Here is a 22,817-nt window from a genome sequence, read left to right on the forward strand (position 1 = left end):
ACCAAATATCAGGTTTTGAAAAGTTAACAACCCATGTTTGTCTCTTAGACTGATCTCTCGCTCTCTCTCTCTCATATTTTATTTTTTACAGCGGCCATATCATTTTGGAATAAAAGCTACACAGTATTGTTAAGTGGGCATAGTACTGAGGTGACTCTGTTCTTCTTCCGTACAAAAATCTTTAAGGTGTGTGATACTGCACTACAGAACAATAAGAGGGAAAGCAACCCTGGTGTACTTCACCCACCACAGGGAACAAGACCAGCTGCATTTCCTGGGCACTTTGCCACAGATGGCAAATGTGGAAAAACTGAGAATCAAACCAACGAAACGTCTTTGTCTTTTCAGAACAATGAACTTTAAAGCAAGTCAGCGCAGCTAAGAGTTGGACTGTGGGGGAATTTCAGGTTTTACAGTTGGCTGTGCATCAATACTGGACCAAAATAAGAAACAACTCATCTATTTTAACACACAGCTCAGATACCACTATTTCAGATACATTCCCCAGTGTATCTTAGCGTATCCCGATGTACCACCATACATAAGAAGGCAACAGCAAATATACAGAAAATTATGATATCAACCCTCATTCCAAAAAAAGCCAAGTTTTCCGAGTACCATTTGTGAGTGAGACGCCACTCTCTTTTGACAGTCAGAGGTCACTGACCTGGCTGTGCACGGTGTTGAGCTGGCTGTTGAAGGTCATGGTGAGGTTGGTGGAGGTACTGGGGGCCACGTGGGTTATGAAGGGGGTTTTGCTCTGGTTCACCGTGTCGTACATGTTCACGCGCCTTTTGCAGATCTCCATGTTCTGGAAGCAGGATTTGACACTAGACAAGGGAGAGAAGGGGGGAGAGTATGTCAATACACTTGTATAGAGAAGCATTACTGTAAGTGTGCCACTTATGGACACAGCCAAACCTTTTCCATAAACAGCTGACATTTTGGCTGGGGAAGAAGCTATGAAATAATAAAACAGTCACCAGTCTGTGTATTTTTGTATGGATTTGTGGTCTTAGAGTGTATATGCACTGGAGGGCTGGAAGATTTTCCTCACCTGCAGTCTCTGCGCTGTCTCTGTAACTCTCTCTCTCTCCCTCTCTTTCTGTCTTTCTCTCTCCCTCTCTGTCTTTCTCTTTCTCTCTCCCTCTCTGTCTTTCTCTTTCTCTCTCCCTCTCTGTCTTTCTCTGTCTCTCGTTTTCAAAGAAGAACATTTTTTGGAAAATCTGCTCATTCAGACTAAACTGTGAAATTCAAATACTTCTACAGCTGGCCCTTGGAAATTTCCTCTGTGAGAGTTCTGTGGTGCTGTGAACATCCCCACAGGCCTGCTGGTTTAACCATTGAAAAGACTCCTGTGGAGGTCCAGGTCTTGAGGAGACTCACTGCGTGCTGTGGGGGAAGTCCAGGAGGTGGGTCATGGTGACAAAAGGGTGGTTAAGCGTCTCGATGGGCGTAATTCTCTTGTCCGCGTCGATGGTCAGCATCTTGGTCAAGAGATCGATGAATTCTCTCCTGTCAGCTTTCTCTGCCAGCATGTCACTCCCCTCCAAGTCTGTGGTCATGTTCACCTGAACAGAGGGAGAGAAAGAGAAGGAGATTTAACAAGCTTTTGTTGTTTTTTTTTAAAGTAATGATTTAACAGCCCTCATAAGTACAGACCCAAACTTCAATGCCGCCAGGAGGGACTAGACCACAAAGCCCTGAACCACTTTGAAAAGTATAAAGAATCTGAAGAATATATATTTACTGTTGCCTCGCTATCAGCAATGAAATGTCTAGGCTGCATGTGACTGACAGTGACTGACAGCGAGGTTTTTCACTGGGAATACAGAATGAGCCAAGTGTACTATATGTACTATTGAACTCGCACGACTGCAGGAAGGTGATTGAACTTTTACGGCAAACAGTTCCTGTGTCTTAAATATAATACCGACAAGCATTTCACACTGAAGTCAGCGCAAATGATCTTTTTTTTCCCATTTAAATCACTAAGCTACATTAGGAAAAGCTTGGGCATCTGATCCAAGCGTGGACAAAGCTCAAACTCAGCAGCAGTTAGTGTGCAGGACCCTGTTAATACACACAGAGCCTATTAGTCCGGCTGTCAACATGGCGTCTCACCATGAATAGTGATAACCTTACACCTCTCTGACATTTACAAATATTTACACTGTTATTTCTAGCCATTCCCCAGAGCCACTTCTAAATGTCTCCGGCGCCGTAGTTGAGATTTTGATCAGTTAGAATACGGAGAATAAACCAAAACAAACCATGTTGCCATAGCTTAATAAAACACTTTACAAAGGTCCCCTTTTACAGAACACTTTGAAATACTTGAGTGAAATGGATTCAGAAATGTGTTTGCTTTGAAGAAGAACACGGCACTCATTCAACTTTCCTATGTAAGTATTACTGCAGAGCTCTTGAGGAGAGAGTGAGAGAGAGAAAGAGAGAGAGAGAAAACAGTTTGAATGTGTATAGAAAGCTGTCTGAATGGTAAGCTAGGACATGCCTGTATGTGTGAATGTTTGTGTGACCAGGGCCAGTCTATTTGGCTGCGTCTGTGGGGAAGGATGATTATTGGGAATCCCTTGGCGAGATAGCAGTGTGGCCACATTTTTCATAAAGACACAGAACAAAGCTGCAGCCAGACTCCCTGTTAGCTATCTGACCGGCCGCCAGTCACAGCCACAAATCTGATTCTTTATTCTTTTCTCTCCCTTTTTTTTTTGTATCAAATGCATGCCATTCTGGACCTGCCGTCTCTCTCTCTCTCTCTCTCTCTCTCTCTCTCTCTCTCTCTCTCTTTCTCTCTCTCTCTCTCTCGCCATCTATCTATCTATCTATCTGTCTGTCTCTCTCTATCTTTCTCTCTATGTCTTAATTTTCCATCACTGCCACTTGATAAAGAAATCATCACAAGACAAGGAGAAAAATAAACAGAGTGTTCTCTGTAGAGGGAGACCATGACTGTGGAAGGCAGACATAACAGTGCTACAAATATGTGCACACGCGCGTGTGTGTGTGTGTGTGTCTGTGCGTGCGTGCATTTGTTTAAAGAATCAAAGTACTGAAATAGTACCATTCATGAAACACAGCCTGACTATGTTCAGCACATACTTAAGACACAAACACACACACACACACACACACACAAAACACATACAGCTTTCATCTGTGAGGGACAAATGGCACATTCACAAGCCCATTTGAAAATTAAACACTATTTTTCTCTGACATCTGGAAGTCAGAGCCCTGTGTGTGACGTACAGTATGACTTTGGTCCATGTTGCGGTTCTGGTCATGGGTATTCCTGACATAGCTGTATATACTGCTGAGGCAAGCTAACAGAAGTTTCATACCAACTTCTGCTCTCGCTCCCGGTCAGGCAGAGTTAGCCAAGTGAACAGCACACTGAAACAGGAAAAGCTCTGAGATAATTTACCAGAACATTCTTCCTGAAATGCTGCATCAGTGTTAATGATTCTGTACGACTCTGGAACCTTTTACCTCTTAGAGTAAGCTGTTCAAACAGTGTTCAAATTTCAAACATATTTTTAAATGTTCTCTCTGATTTCTTTTTTTTTTCTTTTTTTTTAATTTAGGAAGGCTCATCTTAAAACACCAGTTTGTATCTTTAATTGCCTTTTTCAACGTTGTATTCCTACCTAAAATTAACTACACGAATGCAGCAGAGTTGATGCAAATATTTGAGGAGAATTTGAGGCAAATCTTTGTGAAATTGTATTTAATTACAGGAGGGCCGCTGAGAGGGGATGCTCGTTTTCAAGGTCGCTGCGTCAGGTGAAAGGGTGAGGGAGTCACGGCACATCTGGAGGGACTCGGGGTTAAGTGCCTTGCCCAGCAAGAGTCAGAGGAAGGACAGAGACATTAGAACCAGGAGCCCGGAGTCAAAGCCACCGAGTCACTGCACACATACACTTTAAATTTGTAGGCCGGTAACGGCTTAGCGGTAAAGGGAAGCAGCCAGTTAACTGATCGGTTTCCTGGACACTTTTACCCCTCGGGCTCCTTTCAAGGCAGATTGCAATCTCGGACAGATACGTATTGTAACCGAGAGGCCTGTATACATCCTGTGTGTTATGCTGTATATTAATAAATAATCTTTACCTGAACATGTGATTGTATGGTGTGTTATACAATGATTATTTATGTTCTATGTGTTATGCAATAAGGACAGAGGAGACATGGGATGGAACACATGCAGTGCATTTGCTTTAAATCATGGGTTAGAAAAAGACAGTAGACAGATCCAAACTACTCACTGCTGCTTTATCAAAACTGTCTCCTGACTCAGCCAATAACTCAACCTTTTCTCTCCTTTTGAAACGCAAAACACTGGCCATTGCTTTCTCTCTCTCTTTCTCTCACACCCCCTCTCTATCTCTCTATGTGTGTTTGTGTGTGTGTGTGTGTGTGTGTGTGCGTCTGTGTGTGTGTTTTAAGTCTGGGATGGACAGGAAAGGGCCAAAGACACAAAACCAGGGGAGCTATTGTATGTTGCTTGCATTAGCCAAGCACATTGGAGTCTTGGAGCTCTGAGCTTAAACAAGCCCAGGCAGAGAGAGGGAGTGAGAGAGAGAGAGAGGCAGAGAGAGAGAGAGAGAGAGAGAGGGAGAGAGAGAGGAAGAGGGAGAGACATCAGTCAGTCCACAGAGCTTATGTCAGCAGGCCAGTCCTGGAGTGGAAAGCACTGATCTCATTCTACCAACACAAGAGCCTTAAGACTGTGACAGTAGATTTAGACTTAAGCCCAGCAAACCACTGTAATATCAAGCCAATCTGAGATATAGTTACACACTTTCATTCCAGTTCTCAATGAATCAGATCCACTGAATTTTAATTTAATAAAGCAAGATCACAGAAACATTTCAGAAAACTGAAACTGAGAATTTTATCACAGTTGGCATTGCAGAACCAGGCTGTGTGGTCAGTCCAAGAGAAAGATCACAAATGGACAAGTGTGTTTAATTTAAGCCATATTAAAACAATTCACCGCAAGGTCACCAGTAATAAGTTTCACAGTGAAAGAATCAGCTGTGATTAGACAAAGGCAGATGACTGTCTTTAGTTTCCATCAGTGTGTGTGTGTGTGTGTGTGTGTGTGTGTGTGTGTGTGTGTGTGTGTGTTTTCTTTTTGCGTCATGTCCTTAAGTTACATAACTGAGTCTTTCTCTGTTTCCACTGAATGCGCTGATTCACCAGATTCTGGCTAAGTCAGTGAGGGAAGCCCAGCCTGGAGATTCAGACACAACCCAATCTAAGGTCCGCACGGGCAGAGTTCAGCACAGTTAAACCGGAGTACTGCACAAATGGGCAGACACTTGCCTATTTCAGCACACGCACAGTTAAAGGAAAAGCTTACATCAGCTAAAAAAACCAAAACAAAAAACAAAAACCTGGAACTATCAAACATTCGGGAAACTTGGCTAGATCGGGTTGATAACGAGATCGGAATCGTCACTCATTTTCGGGAATAGAAGTTACAGTTAAAACGAATTCATGCAACTGCGCGTGGACATTACGTGTAGCTGTGCGATCCAGAAGGATGAGGAAAAAGAAAAGAGTAGTGAAGAGTTCAACAGATAAGGCATGATACTAAACCCAAACACTCTCGCTGCAGTACCACGATGTGGCTTTTAGCGCACACTTACCTGAGCCATGTCATCCAGGCAGTTGAAGATATACTTTCGTGCTTCCTTTGACTTGATCCCTGTCTCTCCCTCATGGTCTTCAGGCGTCTGTGGATTAGGTTATGAAAAAAAAGTGCATTTTATCCGACTGATACTTTCCAGTTAGACCGAGGCCTGCAGTGTACATAAAAATCTTTAGACGTCTCCCATGAGGAGGTGCTGACAGAACCCGGGGAGGCCTACTAGCAAGTTATGACGCTAAGCAGAGATACTTAAGCACAGTGCTTTTTGTTTTACAACTTCAGTGCATTTTTACACGACTTATCAAGTGATTCATCTGTGGAGTACTTTACTTTTACCCCAGCTTTCAGAAAAATATTGTTCTTTTGACTTCACAACATTTCTCTCAGACTCCCTAAGTATCACTGTTTTCTCAACGCGATAGAATGTGTTATTGAGCTGGAAGCATAAAGTGATATTTGGTAAAAGTATACGTTATTAAAAAATGAAGGCGCGCATATTGTAAAATGCATTCAAAAGTATTTTTCAGAAAGTAATGTGCTGAAATATTTTTTATTTAGTGTTTAGCTGTGTTTGTTAAATACGAACACCAAGGGGGTTGTTTTTAAAAATGTTTCATATTTCCATCTGAGTGTGCTATTACATGTTAAACGAAAGCATTTGCATAAAACAGCTCCTCAATGGCACGGGGAAAAAAAAAAGAACTTTGAAAAATGCTTGCACTTCCAGACATTTAATTTATCCACATTCCACAGAAGAAAAAAAAATGAACAGTTACAGCACTGCTTGCTGCGCAGTCATTTGTCTGTGTCTTTCACACTTTTACATGTAATTTTGGCGTATGTGAATATATCTTACACCGTGTGTTTTTACACGCTTAGATTCCCATTCAGACACGTATAGACTTATAAAAGCGGGAGACAGGTGACACATACAAAACAGCAGGCAGTCAGGGCGTCAGTGTATCGGTTGATACTGATAAACCAGAAACCATAAAGCTATGAAGACCATTAGATATGACAGAGTCAATGCATACGTGCATCAGTTTAACAGGCTGGCATGGGATGAAACCGACAGTATGGGGTGTCAGTTAGTTTCAATGTATACATTCTGAATTCACTGTGAGCTTGTTTACAATGCAACCGCTGAAGATAATCAGGCGCATAAAGTCTTTATTAATGCGCCTCTCCGAGCGGCCTCCTCAGACACGATGAAGAGGAGCTGTGGAGAAGGCCACCTCCTGAGCAGGTTTAACCGACACTGCTCCTCCTGTCAATTTCTCTATCTAAATGTATTCATCTCTCATAAGCCTTTTTCTTTTGTTTAGAGATTACGCTGTACCTCTGAGCGAACTGAATGGACTTTTGGACGAGACAAACAAGCGAGACGTCTTGGCCACAAGCTGTGATGTGATTGAGTTCGCGTTTGGGGAGGTGGTGTTGCAGCAACACCAGAGCTGAGGAGTTTTTTTTAAAGACGAATTTTAACGTATTCTTTTACGACCCATTTATTTGTTTATGGTGTTTGGATGACAGTGTGTAAACCCAAGTATTTGTGTATGTGTTTGTGTGTATGAGACAGAGAGAGAGAGAGAGAGAGAGAGGAAGCAAGAGGGCAAGAGGGTGAGAGACAGAGAGGGGGGGGGGGCAGAGACAGAGATTGAGGAAGCAGGGCTGTGTGTGTATGCGTGTGTGCGTGTGTGTCTGTGTGTGTGCGCGTGCGAGCGTGCGTGCGTGCATGTCAGCATGTATGAGACTTTGGCTGTACCTTCAGTCTCCACAGTGGGTATGTTGAGTCTGGGTCTCTGCTGAAGAACCTGGTTGTTTTTGTTCCCGCGCTCAACAGATACTCAGCTGGCAAGCCCTGAGTCTGAGAAATGTACCGGATCTAAAACAAAGAGAGGCACGTTTTCACATTTTTTCAATTGGTCCAAGACAAAAGAACCATAACAGTCTGATATCATATTAAGAATATCTGACTGTTATAACATATCCTACTTTGAAACTTCATTCCCTTTCATACCCTCATCCTTAAAGCTCCACATCAGCCGTGACCAAAATCTCTCTCTCTCTCTGAGCACCAGCAGGGAAACACATGCACCATCATAACACAGCAATAATACAACTTCAATGAACTGTATGTGAGATAAGTGCTATCCCAGTTTGGTTAATTCCTTAGCCAAAAAATTCTTTTTTTGGTTTTTTTGTTTTTTTCCTTTTAGCACCCTACTGACTGTAATTACCCAGTATGCAAGCCATGGAGCTCCAAAGACATGTGAATGCCGGAGAGAGTCTGGCAGACTGAACGATCCAACAGCAGTAATCTCTCCCTCTCTCTCTCTCTCTCTCTCTCTCTCTTTCCGTCTCTCACATACACACACACACACACAGACACAAACACACAAACACACACACACACACTGTGTATACTTACACCGATCACTGAACATTTCTTCTAAGACAGAGCTAATGGGAGTTGAAGAGACCCTGATCACAGCGTCTGCTCATTTTCCTTCTTGTGAAATACGAATCAGAGAGATTTTTTTTTTCTCTCATGTCAAACCATTTGAGGTAGTTTCCTTCTCTTTTTTTTTTTTCAGTCAGTTACAATTAGAAATAGACTGGCGCCAAAGCAGAGGATAACAGAAATACGACGATGCACTTTCATATATATATATATGTGTGTGTGTATATATATATATATATATATATATGTGTGTGTGTGTGTGTGTGTGTGTGTGTGTGTGTGTGTTTATAATATATATATGCCTGTCTTAACTAAACGGTAACCCTGTCAAACAGCCAATTGGCGGGACGGAGCTAAAATGTCTTGCTTACACATGTCTCAATACTCCACTCGCCTTTATGACTCTCTCAAAGTCACGTCAGGCTGAGGAAGTGCGTGAGGGAGAGGTGACTGAGAGACTAATGTATCGGAATGGCTCTGAGACGCATTTCAGAGCTCATTTAACGGAGAGTTTCGTTTACTTTGAGTTGGAACGTTGGCTTAAGACCTTTCCATGGAGCCTGGGTTTGTTTCCTAAGTGAAGGCTTAGCTTAAAGGCTCAGAGACTGAGCTAATTGGACCAAGCGTGGCGTTTCTCCAGGTCCACTGAAAGGGCCTCGGTGAAAAATGAAAGCCTGAGAGCAGAAATACACACATGCGCACACATGCACACACCCGCCAGTCGAACACTTTGAGAGAACATCAACATTGCTAGACGTTTGCGTACTTATCTGCTAATACCAAAGAGCAGCAGGGTGCCCAGACAATAGCCATGTTAGATCAGGACACAGATAAATCACAAACACTGCATACAGGAGAACTCTAACCTAGCTCTTTTCACTTTTCAGTGAGAAATCTGCCATTTATTCATTCAATTTTGTCTAGGAGTTTCATTGCTCTCTTCGCCTCCTACATGTACAGACAATATATTAAAGTGTGTCACAATCAGTAGGGTTCTCTCTTTCTTGTTGTCTCTCTCGCTCTCTCTCCCTCTCTTTCTCTCTCTCTCTCTCTCTGTCTCTCTTTCTCTCTCTCTCTCTCTCTCTGCCTCTCTTTCTCTCTCTCTCTATCTCTCTCTCTCTCTCTCTGCCTCTCTTTCTCTCTCTCTCCCCCTCACTCTGCGGTCTGGAAGACAGGACAGAAGTCTGCAGTCTGAGTCTTACCTGGTCGTACTCAGAGGCTCCAGGGTAAAGAGGCCATCCCAGGAAGAGCTCAGCGATGACACAGCCCAGGGACCACATGTCTATGGCCTCACAGAAAGGCAAACCCAGGATAATCTCTGGCGCTCTGAGAAAAACAGACAAAGTGAAAGAGAACAGGGAGAAAGAGAGAGAGAAAGAGAGGGAGAAAGAAAGAAAGCCTTTTATTTATGATACGCTCATCCATAATGATAATCACAATCCAATAAAAAGAAAACATAGGTAAACCTAATCCAATCCAAACCCCTATACTGCCCCCCTCCCCTTGCACCCCCACCCCCACCACCCCCCCACACTGAGGACAGGAAAACAACTGTTGACAGTAAGGTCTGAGGATGTGGGCGAGCTTGTTTTTGTGCGAATCTGGATGAGAGAAACAGCCGTGGTTACCGCATTGAACCGCAGCTAGTCAAATGACGGTGGAAAAGTATCACTTCAGCAAATATCCCCCCTTTGGGATTATAATCCTAACAGAACACAGTAAAGATGCACTAAGGAAGAAACCACAAAAGGCTACGGATAAAAAAAAAAAACGGTCCGAAAAAAGAATTTGGTAATTAGACTTTGATATTTCTGCATTTGGGCCCTCGCGCAAATCAAAAACTAGCTTAGCCAAAGATCCTCCTATTCTAAACATGTTCCATGGGCGATTCAGCGCTGCTCCAATTCAACAGGTTCAAGTAACACTTACAGGACCCGAACGAAGGGGGGGGGGGGGGGGGGGGCATGAAAGGGAGGTGGGTGGACGGGGGGGTGTCTGAGGGTCATCTGAGGATGAAAAACTTCTTGTACACTGCCTGTAATGTGGAACCGATTCTGTGAAAATATAAACCCGGCACACATTAGCCACGGCCTAGCGCAGCCCCTCTCAGGCAGGCTGGTAGTTAATAAGCATTAATACAGTACCACCGGGGCCATGCTCCAACTCAGACGCCTGTCTGACAGGGTTACAGGGAAGAGAAGGCACCACACACACCTCCTGAGAGTACCGAATGCCAAGAAAACACACGTGGGGATGCTAGTCATGACGAATGTATGGACAAATTTCATTTGCGAAGTTGCAAGACCATTCTGCGGGACCAATTGAGTTTGTCAGCGGGGTTGCTGCTAATGATATCCGCTGAGCTTGGGTCCCCAACAACACGTTCAGCTGGCATGAGATTCCATAACGTTCGCTGCCATTATGGCCCATAAGCCCAGTGCAGTTCTGAGACTGGGAGATTGGGCAGGAAACCTTTTGTCATCAGCTACAGCCACATTTGTGTGCTTGCTCACTCTCTCCGTCTCTGTCTGTCTCTGTCTCTGTCTCTCTCGGTCTCTGTCTCTCTCTCTCTCTCTCTCTCTCTCTCCCCCGTCTCTCTCTCTCTCTCTTTGTCGCTCTCTCTCTCTCTCTCCCGTCTCTCTCTCTCTCTGTCTCTCTCTCGCCCTCTTCCCCTCTGTCTCTCTCTCTCTCTCCCTGTCTCTCTCTCTCTTTCTCTCTCTGTCTCTCTCTCTCTCTGTCTCTCTCTCTCTCTCTTTCTTGGCTCATGTCTGGACTTCTCTCTGGGAGCTGTCACAGACAGCCCTCAGTGGTCATGACAACTGGCTAACAGTGGCCGCGGTGCAGTGTGGGAGATGGGTCGTTTGGCCAGCGGCCCGTTGGAGGGGAGTCAGAGCTCAGCTCTCTGTGTGAAAAAGCAGCAGGGTTTGCAGGAGAGGAGGGAGCTCAGATCACATTTTCATGGTCAGAGAAAGCACAGAGTATGTGTGTGTATGTGTATGTGTGTGTGTGTGTGTGTGCGTCTGAGAGAGAGAGAGAGAGAGATACGACACTACGGAGAACAGCTGGGACACCATGAATCATAAAGCTTTCCCAGAAAAGATGGGAATACATGGCTGAGAGCAGGGAGCAGAAAGAAAGAGGGACATGAGGACAAGATATGAGCCCTAGATGAAAACAGAATGGCAGAGAGAGAGAGAGAGAGAGAGAGAGAGAGAGAGAGAAAGCAAGACAGACAGACAGGCAGGGGGGCATGTGCTAAAAGTCCAGAGGGCAGAAGCAGCAGAAATGAGAGAGAGAAAGCAAGACAGACAGACAGGCAGGGAGGCATGTGCTGAAAGTCCAGAGGGCAGAAGCAACAGAAATGGCACACAGATCACCAAAGGCTGATATGTTTATTTACAAAGATAGAAAGCACATGCACGCACATGCACGCACGCGCGCACACACACACACACACACACACGCATGAATACACGCACCCAGGCACACACACAGACAGACAGGGGGACAAACACACACAGACACAGGCACACAAACACACACATGCAGAGAAAAAGAGAGATATCGAATGAGAGAGAGACAGAGAATGAGCTATAAAATATGGAGCAAACATGCTAGTCTGTACAGTATGTGAGCTGACATGGATATATTCCCGGCTGCCAGGTTGTTATTCTCTCACCCTCACCAGCATAAAATACAGACCAATGGCTTGGCTTGTGGAAAATAACATGGTAACTTTCCACTGTAGGAGATAACCTTCAAAAGTACACACACACACACACACACACACACACAGACAGACACACACACAGGATCCTTAGTTTTATAAGTGTGTGTGAGTGTATGTGTATGTGTGTGCGCGCGTTCACAATGGAGGACTCTCCCACTGATTAACAGGAGAATAGACCACGGATTCATTTGCATGACTACGACCATGGCCTGTGTCTGCTTCCTCCAAAAAAAAAAAAAAAAAAAAAGCCAACGGAATTGAAAAAGACCATTTTTTTTTTTTTTTTTGCATGAGAGAAAGCCTTCTTCATCACATCAGGCTTAACGCTTTCAGTTCTCACTGCCTCACTCCCAGACACACTGGGGCCTTTAATGTAGAGTGTGAGAGAGAGAGAGGGGTAGTTTCATAAAGAAGTGCCGATCCCTCATAGGCTAACCTCAGTACAGAAAACAACATACGAGTCACAGCTCTCCAGACCTTCAGAGATAATCCCAGAGACCTCTCCCACTCATCCCCAGCCACGGGAACAGCAGCCTTACGACAGAGCCCGGGCTGAGCTCATGTCTATGGGCTAGGCACTGACAGGAGCCCTAGCAACCGCGGCATGCTGTTGAGTCAGTGTAGCATTGCGCCTGGCCTCGGGTTCTGTGAATGATGTCATGGGAGCAACTGCCTAGCTTTGGAACTTCTCACTGTGCACAGGCAAGGAAGGGATGGGGAAAGAGAGGGTCATCTGTGCTGATGACATGCTTGGATTCATTTCAGGGAAGACCTCATTGTTTAGCTCTTGGTAGGTTTTTTTTTATCTCTCTGTATCTCTCTCTCTCTCTCTCTCTCTCTCTCTCTCTCTCTCTCTGTGGCACTGAGGGCAGGGCACATGAAATTAAACCACAAATGCAAATTTCCCCCTCCTTTTCCCACTCCTTCACTCTCTCTCTCTCCATCTCTCTCTCTCTCTCTCAATCCATGGCCATATGCAAAACAGGCTTGACAGCTGCTGATGCAGGGTTTTAAGAGGGTGTGATGAATACACACACACACACACACACACACACACACACACACCTGTGCAGTGCTGATCCCTAATCTCACAACCTCTGCCTCATAATACAGTAAAGCTCTACACCATTACTGTTACAAACATGCTGATTCAAGGCTGTTCTCACACAGAAGGTGCTCCGCTTTACAACACTGCTATTCACTGCAATGTGTTAGCCATACAAAAGCCTGCTTTATTTAACAGAATGCCTGGGAGATTCACTTTTTATGGGACATGCTGTTTATGTCTGTGACCCTGCAGCTGTGTGTGTGTGTGTGTGTGTGTGTGTGTGTGAGAGAGAGAGCGAGAGAGAGAGAGAACGAGAGAGAGAACGAGAGAGAGAGAGAGAGAGAGAGAGAGAGAGAGAGAGAGAGAGAGCTTGCTACATACAGCACATGCCTTTCCACGCTAGCATGGGCCAATGGGCGGACACAACGCGAGTCAAAGTTTGCATGGCTGTGGTGTGTGAAACACATACAAACACAAACGGCCCTCTAGGGAAGCCACAACTCTTCCCCCTGAAACTCTGTGAAACTATGTAAAGACACATAGCACACACACAGACATCCTCTTCCCCTGAAATTGAGTGGCACAGCATAGAGCAAAGACATACAAACACACACACATGAAATGGGCCACCACCTGTGCTGTAATCAATCTCTGTATACAAAACACAGAAGAGCACACACATAGGTACACACAGTGACACACACACACATACACATACACACAAATACACAAACCCACAGAGGTTGCATGAGCATATAATGTAAGGGGATCTAGAATTTTCCTAATCTACATTTGCATTCTAGATGCTGCAGTTATGATATCAGCCACAGATTGTAATCCAAGCAGCTGTCTGACTCAATGGTTCAGCTTGGGGAATTTTTTGACATGCACATGCAAAACACTATCTCATCTCTAGAATCTGAATGTGTGTTTGTGTGTGTGTGTGTGTGTGTGTGAGTGCATGCGTGCGTGCATGTGTTTTTATAAGGGCTCAGTGTATTATTACGTGACGCAGTATAGGTTACGTGCTCAATAGCATCCTCCCAGCTGGCCTTCCCATTCAGCAGGAGCAACAGCTTAACAACTGAAACTGGCACTGACCATGAATACTGGCTTTCTTCTGACCCAAACTAGGCCAACAACCCCCCCCCCCCCCCCATCACACACAAACACACACACACACAGACACACACAGCTGCTATTTGCAGCAGCGTTAACATTGTGTTCCGTGGGCATGTCAGGATGTATCTATCAACATTGACCTTCACTTGAAGACCATCCCTCACTGTGAACCGATATGAACGTGGCGCCTGGATTTCATTTTAACCACTAATATGTTTTTCTTTTTTTCTCTTCAATGCTATTTACTTATCAGTGTCAGGAGCAAACCCTCAGTTTCTTCTCTAACCTTTGCCACTCAAACCCCGTTATGCCCAATCAGATCATTTTCGCTTTTGAAATGTATATTTTTTTTTTATTGCTGTTCTAAAAAAAAAAATACGGTGGAAAAATACTGTTTTATTCCTATGACACAATATCGGCTGAAACTGAGAGCATGAAATTCCCTAATGTGATAAGAAATATGAATATGGGACAAAATGTCTTCATTAAAAAAAGGCCTGATATTTTTGGCACTCTTCCTTCCCTTATCTGGCCTGATCGTTACTGTTTGTGTGTGTGTGTGTGTGTGTGTGCGTGTGTGCGTGTGCATGTGTGTGTGTGCGTGTGTGTGTGTGTTTCATGAAAAGAAGCCTTGATCTTCTGTGAGTTCTGTGAATTTTTCCCCTGAGATCAATTTTAATATTTATGTCATCATAATCCGTTTGGGTTGTGCAGCCAAAGTTCCCTGCGTGCCTTTTTAATAAACATTGCGTGAGTCGGGCTGACTGTGAGGCCGTCCACCCTTACCCCTGCACCTGCAGCTTCCAAAGGCCATTTGTTTCCGAAAAAAAAAAGGGGGGGGGGACACAGAAGGAGAGGGGAGAAAGAGAGAAAAAATGAGATGGAATAGTGGAAGAAGAAAGAGAGAGAGAGAGAGAGAGAGAGAGAGAGAGAGAGATGGAGAGGGGTGTGTGTAATGGTGGCTCTGAGGTCTTAAGATGAAAGCAAATTAAATTCCTTTTCCATCCCTGCACTGTCCAAATGGTGAAGGGCCATCTTAGAAAAGTCAACCTCATGGCCAGCTTCTCTTGTGGGACCTTGGAAACTGTCCTCCTGATGTAGGGAACGTTCTTGCATTTCAAGGACCTGAGAGTTTGCGCTCTCTCTCTCTCTCTCTCTCTCTCTCTCACACACACGCTCTCTCTCTCTCTCTCTCTCTCTCACACACACGCTCTCTCTCTCTCTCTCTCTCTCTCTCTCACACACACGCTCTCTCTCTCTCTCTCTCTCTCTCACACACACGCTCTCTCTCTCTCTCTCTCTCACACACACACACACACACACGCTCTCTCTCCCTCTCTCTCTCTCTCTCTCTCTCTCTCTCTCTCTCTCACACACACACACACACACACACACACACGCTCTCTCTCCCTCTCTCTCTTTCTATTTCTCCTTCTGTTCAGAATGTGCTGGAAAGTGCTGACGATGCTGTCATTTTCCTCAACTGCCCCCCCCCCCCCGCACCCCCCACCCCCATTAACACTCCCCAGAGCAGAGAGTGAAGGAGAGACGGAAAAGAAGAGAAGGAACAAGAGTGAAAAGAGAGTGGATGAGAGAGAGAGGAAGTGATGACCCTGTAAATAGCTACCGAATGAACCCCCGGTGAGAAAACAAGCCTGGACACTACATTACAAACAAAGGGACTCGCGGGCTGCGTCTGGCCGCGGCTGTGATGTGCTAGCGCGATCCAAAAGAAGCCGAAATTACCCCCAAACCATCATTCATTATCTTAAATGACATCACCTTCTCGCTTTCATGGTCTCACCGCGCCGGCACGTAAGATCCAGCACCTCTTTCATCATTCACACAGTTACGTAATGAAACTCTTCTGAAGATGCTAAATGATGGCTTGAGCGCTGGCAGGACGCCTGCATTTGGACGGCTACACGAACACACATGGCCGGGCTTCAGGCGCTGAGATGTGCTGTCCCATCTCCACCCTCACACTGACCCTTTCCTTTGTGTGATTGGAGAGAGAACCGACACCCCCCCCCCCCCCCCCCCAAAAAAAAAACAGCACCAGCACAAAGGCATATCCCACCCATAGATCACATGGGCGTACATTAGCGCCGCTAATCGCTAATGTGATGGGGGGTGGGGTTCTGCATGGCGTCTAGAGCTCCTGTAATTACCTTTTTCCTCATCATTATTATTCTCCTAGAGCGCGCAGCTGATCCTATCAATAAAACATCTCATTTCTACCTGAAGCTTACCAGCTTGGCTCTACCTCGGAGGTCACCCAAAGAGGCCCATCGTAATTCAGTCACTGGTGGGGGGTTTGGGGAAAGGGGGGGGGGGGGGGGGGGGCGCCAAGGTAAAAAAAACGGGGGGGGGGGGGGCTGGGAATGGGACTGGGGCAAGCAGTACACACAAAATAAATGACAGACACCCTCAACCCACCTCCATGGAGAGAGAGAGTCCTTGTTGTGAGAGTGCCTGAGCGCGAGGACTGGGAGAGGGGAAGGAAAGGGTCTGGGGTTTGTGTGTGCCTGGGCCTGACCTGGCACCGATTCAGGCTCATTCGGGAACACAGAGTGCTGCCCAGCTGTTCCTCCGGGGGGGAGGAGCAGCGATCTCATGATGTCTGATGGTACAAACCGATGGACAAACAGTCACACACACACGCACACCCACACACACACACGCGCACACACGCGCACACACACGCACACACACACACACAGACATAGAGTCTGACCCTTCTACAACCTCCCCACGCCATACACGCGAACCCCTGAACTACATTCAGATACAGCTTAAAGCGTACAACACCGTCACAGAATCTGTGCTGTGACGTCCCTATCTCGGTTTTTTGTGCCCCCTTCAGCTGTATCGCACATGATAATCATCAAGCAACTGTCGGTTAGATAAAACCACATTACAAGGGAAAAAAAAACGACCTGACCGTGATAAAACTACGCACTTAGACGTTTAAGTCACAGTACATGCATGACTGGGAAAAATACTGGTTGAATAGGAGCTCAACGCGTGGTTGAGTTAATGGCTTGACATTAGAGGTTTATCTTTAAGTGTTCCTTAGTACAAAGAGCTGTTCAACCTTCACACAAGAGTCTTGACGTCAGTACCCAAAGGAGGGAAGCCAGAACCCCCCCCCCCCCCCCCCCCCCCCCCCCGACTACCCTCCCCTGGTCCCACCTGAGTGGGCGATAGCTGGCGTCCCCTTGGCGGAGTGCCTGATGTATGTGTGTGTGTGTTTGTGTGCGTGTGCTGTGTCAGCAGCGAACCCTAAGCTCCTTTGCTAACCTTTGCCACTCTCAAGAATATTTTTGTAAATAAGTGTGCTCTCCTCCCAAAAAATAATTCCTGGAAGGAGAAACAAAAGAGACGTCTGTGAGATAGCAGACTGTGATATCTGCTACGTGCAGAGGTCGCTACCAACTCACGCATTTACATTCATTAACTCAGCAGACACCGCTTACATGAATAGTCAGAGGGAAGTCATTACACGTGAAGGATTTTTAAAGCAAAGCCCAAGTTCGAACTTAAAGCATAAGAGAATCTATTCTACATAACTTACAGCCAACTGCTACCATGATTCAGAGATTGTATATCATTTCACATAGACTAAATACAGACACTGTGGGACATTTAGAAATGTTTTCAGCTTAACTAGTGAGAGGAACCAAGCTCATGTGTGTGTGTGTGTGTGTGTGTGTGTGTGTGTGTGTGGATAGCACTCAGAGCACTAGACAAAGCAATACTGGGCTCATAAAACAGAGGTAGGGGAGATGCTACAATGCTATCTGGTGTGACTGCAGGGAGACATATACTGGTAATGCGATAAAGTGGGGAGACGTCAGGAGAGCCGAGGTGAAAGGCGACGCAGGCGAGAGCAGGGGAGGAGCCCCAGGGGAGCCACACTGCTAGTAACACCACTCGTTTCAGCCATGTGAGAGTCCCCATCCACAAACACTGCCTACATGAACCCAGCTTCAATCAGCCTCAATCATCAGCTTCAATCATTCCTTCAGATCTGCTCCAGAGACAAAGACCTGAAGAGGGATGTTCATTTACTCAAGCTGATAAATTGGAAACATTCATCCCCCTGCACACACACATACACATACACATACACACACACGCACACGCGCATACACACACACACACACACACACACACACACACACTTCACCCCCATGTTCAAATTACCTCTTTTTTATTTCTATAACCCTCACTCTATCTTTCTCCCCACAATCACTCCTCCTCTCCCAACCTCTCCCTCCCCCACACCATCTCTCTCTCTCTCTCTCTCTCTCTCTCTCTCTCTCCCGCCTTTCTTTCCCTGGACGCAGTGAGGCAGTAATACCTTCCCCAACCTAATCAAATTCTGTATGGCATGCATTCTGTCAGCTTAAGGCACTGTTTTCAGTGAGCAGGCATCACACTGACCTACCAAACCTCGGTTTCTCTCTTTGTCTTCCCCTTCAGTTAAAGCCAAACGACCACTCCCTCTGAAAACTCACAGTCACAGATATGCCTTTCAGATCTATGGAGGAAAGGATGTGCGTTCTTCATTGAGTGGCTACCTCAAGAGCGTAGACGAGAACCAATCCGGCCAGGCGGTTAGACGGGCGAGTGAAGTCTTAATCTCAAAACCTTTGGTTTCCCACCTGCATTTTTTCTATTCCGTTCCATACGCTTACAGATATAAAAGAAACTATTATTTCTACAAATTGCTTTATAAATCCATATCCAAAAAAGAGAAAGAGACAAAAGTAGAAGAGGGAGGTGGGGGGGGGGGAATAAAAGTAGTTCTCTTTGTGTCTATTGTGCACCTCAGGACAGAGCACTTAATCTCTCTCAAGATGCAGAACACGGCACCAGCCCAATGCAATTAGGCATGCCGCATTCCTTCTCCGGCAGAATCGCAAATGTCACAAACAGGAACAAAAGGCAGATGATTAATAACAAAATGGAATACGAGGCGCCCCCCCCCCCCCCCCCCCAAAAAAAAGAAAAAAAGTGAGACTCCAATCAAATATAGAGTCGCTAACATTGGCTTTGGCATTCAGTGAACAACCAAAGAGTAAACACAGGCAAAATGTTGCTACATACTATATAGTGATACAGGTCTAAAAATGTGTAACGCTGCCCTTTCCGGAGGCTTCCAGTCTGTGGTTTGGATGTTTGAAATACGCCACATGTTTTGGCTGCGTGCTTTGTAACCAAGAACAACAGAATTAAAGCCAGTTCCCTACGGTCGTGTCGGGCCGTGGTGAGAGTATGCGCGGGAAACGTGTTTGACTACTAATCATTAACGTCCCTGTTTCCTGCTGTTCATGGCATGCGCAGGGGAGTTACTGTACGGCCCGTTGTTTTCTTAGCGATGGATTGAATGGAAGGGGGTTTTCTTCACTAACAATCACTCAGAATGACATGTAATTCATTCCCTCCCACCACTGGAACCCTGCGGTTATTTGAAAGTATAGTTATAGTTAATCATGTCTCAATAACAATGTTTCATTATTTGTGTGAGTGAGTGTGAGCGTGTGTGTGTGTGTGCGTGTGTGTGCTCGCGTGTGTGCGTGCGCGCGCGTGTGTGTGTGTATGCGTGCGTGTGTGTGTTTTTCCTCAGGAAGCATGGGTGATCATTTCTTTTTGTGTTGTTATCTTTATTTGAGTATTGTCGCCTTCGAGGAAAGGTGTGGATTTAATCTAGCTTTCTTTGTTCTTCTTTGTTGTTCTAAATAAAACCCATAGAACTTAATCACTCTCATCATCGTTGAAGACTCGATTACAATACAGAAAATGATATTATCCCTGCACTTGCAGACAGAAGGCATTCATCTGAAGCGCTGCTAACAATTTGCCACAGAAAAAGCAGCACAGTGGAGTAAATGTAGACTGATTAGCAGATCTGTTTGCGCCGTATATAGCCCCGTGAACGGACAGATTAACTAAAGGAGGACAGTATATGGTCTTGAATATGTTATACCTATGTAGTCAGCCCCGTCTCTGAGGCTGAGGTTCATGCACAAGTCATTCTGTAGATCTGTCCAAAAGCAGCAAAATAGCTATGAGTCTAGTCATCTCCCCCATACACTTAAACACCATCAGGCACACACTCACACCACCTCATAAAATGAAGGAGTGTGTCTTGCCTGTGCCATGTCTGTAATTAATGTAACGTAACACTTGTGCAGTCATATGCAGGCGACCCAATCTCCCAGTTGTAGGCACACAGGTGTGTGTGTGTGTGTGTGTGTGTGTGTGTGTGGGTGGGTGCATGCGTGCGTGTGTCAAACGTGTACCTAACATGACAAGCTTATCCCACACACTCTAGCAAACATCTGGACACCATGGGGTAAAAGCCATGTTTATTAGGCAAACAAGCACTTATGACAAACAGCAAAATAAAACGTCTGATATCATCTCCACGTCTCAGATAACACCATCGTCCTTGGAAACGTAATGACAGAGTAGGTCCGCGCGCTTTGGTTTTGTTGAAGAACAAAAGTCACGTCTTTAAAAAAAAAAACAATAAAGAGATGATGAATTCACTGTCATTATGGGCTGTGCATGATATGTGCCGTCTGTTCTTTGGAATAATGACATGTTGGGAGACATTTGACTGTGCAGTTATGATCGGTCGCCCGAGCCTAACAGGTGCGATGTTGTACGAGTGTATCACGCCCGAGGCAAACAGCAACTTCACTGAATGAAAGGCATGACAAATGCTACACGGGTCGGACAGAACAATCACTGGCTTCCTTTTGTTGCTAGGGCCGGAGGTACAGATTGATATGGCGCATGTATGTGTTTAGAACAACTCTCACGATAGCGGGGGTTTGTTATCGTACAACACAGAGACTCTTTGACAAGGAAAAATCTCACTAGGAAGACAAAAACTTACTACAATGAATTGAGCTTGATATGTTTCCAAAACCAGCAGACAGCCAACGTTTCATGAGGAGAACTGTGATAAACCGCGTTGCTAATTCTTTATCTTGTTACGCTATTGAGTCGATGCTAAGGGTCTCACGCCTCTATTGCCAGAACTGTTTAAAATAAATATCAGTGGACGAAGGCTAAACAGACAAAAGCACAGTAAACATGATTGAGAGACTAAACGTGGTCCATCGACCATGTAGCTGTCTTCTCTCCTCTCACTCCTCCTCAAGACCGTGGAGAGACTATGAGAAAGTTGGACACACTCCAGGAGGACACCGTGTCGATATTGTCCCTTTGTGTGTTCGTGTGTGTGTGTGTATGAGAGAAAGAGAGAGTAAGCGCTAAACAAGCCCGTTCACCCACCGACCCACCCACCCCCACACACACACACACACACACACCTCACATTCAATCCGATCATAGGGACAGACGGTGGCGTGATAGAGTTGGCCAGAAATGACCAATGGGACGCCCAGCTGTGGGAAGGAGCGGTGAAGCATATTGAAACCTCCACCCAGGACAGGAAATCAGTTCCCAACAGAAGAAAACCAACATTCATTCCACAGAGACGGGCCTCGACTCTCCCAGACCCACTTTTACACTGCTCATACACAATGAAAAAAAGAGACGACAACTCGAAGTATTTTTTTATTTAAACAGAGCTGTAGCTCAGAGTGACGTTCCATACGGACTTATTCTACACACATCATGAACATAGTATGGAGTATGGAAACATCAAACAGGTCCTTGACCTGAAGGGTGATGCTGAGAGGAAAAGAGAGTGGAGGTAAAGATCCAGGTATGGAATCTAAGGCTTAAAGAATGGTATTTCAGGATAGACAAAGAGCAAGACAAAGAAAGACAAAGAGAGAGAGAGAGAGAGAGAGAGAGAGAGAGAGAGAGAGAGAGAGAGAGGGCTACAGAGTGTTATGCTTTTGCTGCTCTTGTTTTTGTCTTTGACCTTAGTTATTACAGAAGTGGGCATTCAACAGAACCATGGGGGGCAAGAAGCACGCAGGAGAGGACTGAACAAAAGGGAAAAACATATAGAGAGAGAGAAAGGAGTGAGGGCAGGAGATGACAATGAGGGTGGGAGAGAGGTCACAGAGTGACAAGGAAAAACAGAGGGGAAAGTGGGGAGGGAGAGAGAGAGAGAGAGAGAGAGGGCAGAGAGGCTGAGCGGAAGAGATCGCCCTGGGCAACAGAACAGGAAATGAACTCGCCAGCGTCCCTGCCCCTGGGCTGGACTGGGATGCCAATAGCACAGCTGCATCTCTCTCTCTCTCTTTCCCTCTCTCTCTCTCTCTCTCTCTCTCTCTCTCTCGCTCACTCCCCCCCTCTCTCTTCCTGCTGTCTCATTACATTTGAGATGACAGTTTTAATACAAGTATGAATCTGTTTGACTGAATGAACAACTCAAAGTGTGTGCACACGTACACACCCACACACACACACACACACACACACACACACACACACACACACACACACAGAGTATACATGCTTTAATGGCATGGCTGCTTTTAAAACTGCACTGCTTCAACATTCTGATGGTAGGTGATATCATTTACATTGCTATCAATCAGCAGAGCAGTTGGCTGAGTGCAGGTCCTATAATGAGTGAGACTGATTGGCTCTCATGACTCTGAGGATGAAATAACATCGGACAAGAGGCCCCTTATTGCCACCGTGTTTCATACGCATACATATCTCAGCTCCACCCTTTCACTCTCTCACGTTCTCCCGTTCCTCCTCTTACATCACCCGCTCTCTCTCTCTCTCTCTCTCTCACGTTCTCCTGTTCCTCCTTTTATGCCACCAG

At 45.5% G+C, this 22,817-nt stretch overlaps 1 protein-coding gene across 3 annotated transcripts in view; it reads right to left on the reverse strand.

The window, feature by feature from the left end:
- hipk2 (homeodomain interacting protein kinase 2) overlaps positions 1-22,817 on the reverse strand; it is a 68,958-nt gene that overhangs the window by 10,826 nt on the left and 35,315 nt on the right. For all 3 annotated transcript variants that reach the window (XM_030790743.1, XM_030790742.1, XM_030790744.1), the window contains exons 3-7: positions 9,347-9,470; positions 7,446-7,565; positions 5,679-5,765; positions 1,387-1,571; positions 668-830 (exon numbers count right to left, since the gene is read on the reverse strand). In XM_030790743.1, coding sequence (XP_030646603.1) covers positions 668-830; positions 1,387-1,571; positions 5,679-5,765; positions 7,446-7,565; positions 9,347-9,470 — 679 coding nt within the window. The remainder of the gene's footprint in view (positions 1-667; positions 831-1,386; positions 1,572-5,678; positions 5,766-7,445; positions 7,566-9,346; positions 9,471-22,817) is intronic.

This window comes from Chanos chanos, chromosome 13 (genome assembly GCF_902362185.1).
Source record: "Chanos chanos chromosome 13, fChaCha1.1, whole genome shotgun sequence".
Classification (NCBI taxonomy): Eukaryota; Metazoa; Chordata; class Actinopteri; order Gonorynchiformes; family Chanidae; genus Chanos; species Chanos chanos.